At 33.7% G+C, this 2,495-nt stretch overlaps 1 protein-coding gene across 1 annotated transcript; it reads right to left on the bottom strand.

The window, feature by feature from the left end:
- Positions 1 to 595: 595 nt before the first annotated feature.
- On the bottom strand, positions 596 to 2,088 carry LOC107781346 (anthocyanidin 3-O-glucosyltransferase-like). The gene has a single exon (NM_001325312.1). The coding sequence runs from the start codon at positions 2,060 to 2,062 to the stop codon at positions 731 to 733; it is 1,332 nt and encodes a 443-aa protein (NP_001312241.1). The 5' UTR covers positions 2,063 to 2,088; the 3' UTR covers positions 596 to 730.
- Between the last annotated feature and the right edge of the window lie 407 nt (positions 2,089 to 2,495).

Genomic DNA, 2,495 nt, shown 5'->3' with positions numbered 1-2,495 from the left:
ACCAGCACAAGAAGTCGGAATTAAACCATTCCCATAATCAAGATTATAAATTATATTTATTCTTGTGCTACAATCATTCCTGATGGTTTGTCCAATTCCATCATTAGATTGTGAACATAATCTGTATACTTATAATAACCGATGATTTAATCTTCCGTGTATAAGCTAAACTCTATACACGAAATCATCTAGTATATTAGTAAAGGACACATACGAACATATGATCTATTTAAAACTTTATTAAAATTGAATAAATAATTATTTCATAATAAATACTATATCCAAACCAAATCCATGGTTAATAGTATATATCGCAACAATCTCCCACTTAGACTTTTAATAATGATAATATATCCCAACTCAATCATAAGCATAACAAAGAAAAATAAGCTTGATATCCGCCCTCTCTGTGTCAATCTGTTTCCATCTCTTAATATTACGTTCTTTTATTTCATAATACTTCTGGATTTCTTGTTCTTTCGTTTTGTTTTTCAATTGCATAAGCCTAATTAAGATGTGGTTATAATTTCTTGGAGTCACTAAAACATAAATGTCATACTATACAAAACTAAAATTATAATTCAAACTCAAAGGATGAAATCACAACTTTGGTCAAATACATAGTCTAGCTACTACATAATTTATTCTGCAATAGACTGAAGCAAGTTCCAGCTGATACATAGTCCCATATTGCCAATTATAACACAATACAATCAAGTGGCTTGTGACATTATTTAACTAGCTCCATTAGGTTCTTGTAATTTTTGGTTGAACTCCCATCTGATTTCACAGCTTCTATTGCTCTTTCTTTAAGCCCTTCAACATTTTGCCTTAATACCTTCCCCTTATCCTCATTGAAAAAAGTATCCAATGCACTCATTGTTCCACTTTTAGTGAAACTTCCATCTTCAATTTGTAAACCTATTTTCCAAACACTTTCCACCATTCTACGATTCAGCTTTTGGTCACCAAAAAATGGCCTACAAATCATAGGCACACCATATGATATGCCTTCCAAAATAGAATTCCATCCACAATGTGTTACAAAAACACTAACAGCAGAATGTGCCAAGATTTCCAACTGAGGTGCCCAAGAAACTATTTTTCCAAATTCCTTTATTCTTTCAAGAAACCCTTTAGGCAAAAGCTTGACACCATTATCTCTTAGTGACCAAAGAAAAGGTACCCTTTTAGCTTCTAATGCTTCTGCCAATGCCACAATTTCATTAGGGGGTAGTGTTGTAACAGTTCCAAAACTAAGATAAACCACTGATTTTTCCTTTTGTTTCTCAAGCCAAAGGATGCAACCACTTTCCTCAGAATTAACATTTAACACTACTTTCTTTGATGACTGTAGAACTAAAGGTCCAATATTGAGCACCTTTTGTAGCTTTGATTTGAGGTCATTGTTAATTATTGGATCCAATTCCTCAAAAGAATTCACTACAACAGCAGCTGCTTTGTGCAAATTTAAAGCCATGTTATACAGCATAGATGGCATTGGCCCCTCCAAATTCTCAGCTACAACTTCTGGTGGCATGTCACTGATTTTTAAAGTTGAAGAAAAACCTGGTATAGTTGATAATGTTTGCTCATTGGACCGAATCAAATAAGTGTATAAATGAACAGATAAAGAACCAGAACCAGCAGTCCAAAAAGCAATCCAAGGGACATTCATTTTCTCAGCCAATTTACAAGAAAACCATAAGAAAGCATCACTTAAAATGCAAGAAAATTTCACCCCAGTTTCCTCCTCTGCCTCTTTCATAACTTTCTCAAAATTACTAGGTGTTGCCTTTATAAAAAGCTCAATGGCTTCACGTCCAATAGGGGTAGTGCCATTTGTTTCTATGACACCATCCCAAACATTGTAGATTTTAATGTTGTCTGGTTTTGAAGATTTAGAGAAGATTGAGGTGTTGGATTGTGAAGTGTTGAAGAAGGAAAATAGAGTATTAGATGGTAAGAATGGAGATAGTTTTTGGATAAGAGTGAGTAAAGGAGTTGCATGGCTACCAAAAGGGAAAGCAAGGAGTGCAATATGAAGTTGAGAAGTAGTCATTCTTTGTTTTTCTCTTCAGTTTAGTCAAGTGAAACTTTAGGCCTTTTCATGTTTGTTTATACAGTTTTGTAGCAGTAGTAGTAGTACTAGTTTTAATGTGGGGTTGAAAAGATGACCAGTTGTTGTACTTTCTTGTGGGGGTTGAAAATATCACCTACCAACAATGGGGGTTGATGCATGCTGTGACTTACCCGATATTTTTTTGACAAAAATTTACTCGCATTTAGTTTTTGTGTCACACCATATTAATATATTATTAAGAGAAAATATGAGTTTTGAATGGTGTATTAAGTTACTTGATTTAGTGATAATAGTATCTGTGAAGACATGTATCACGTATTCAAAGAATTATTGTGATGATTAGCCGAAATCGAATATGAAATTGAATATGGGATTGGGGAGATTAAAACCCATTGCTTTGCGTTATTTTTTA

The sequence above is a fragment of the Nicotiana tabacum genome, chromosome 24 (genome assembly GCF_000715075.1).
Source record: "Nicotiana tabacum cultivar K326 chromosome 24, ASM71507v2, whole genome shotgun sequence".
In the NCBI taxonomy this organism is placed as follows: Eukaryota; Viridiplantae; Streptophyta; class Magnoliopsida; order Solanales; family Solanaceae; genus Nicotiana; species Nicotiana tabacum.
Note: the sequence above shows the minus strand (reverse complement) of the source record. Positions and strands in the feature narration are given on the sequence as shown.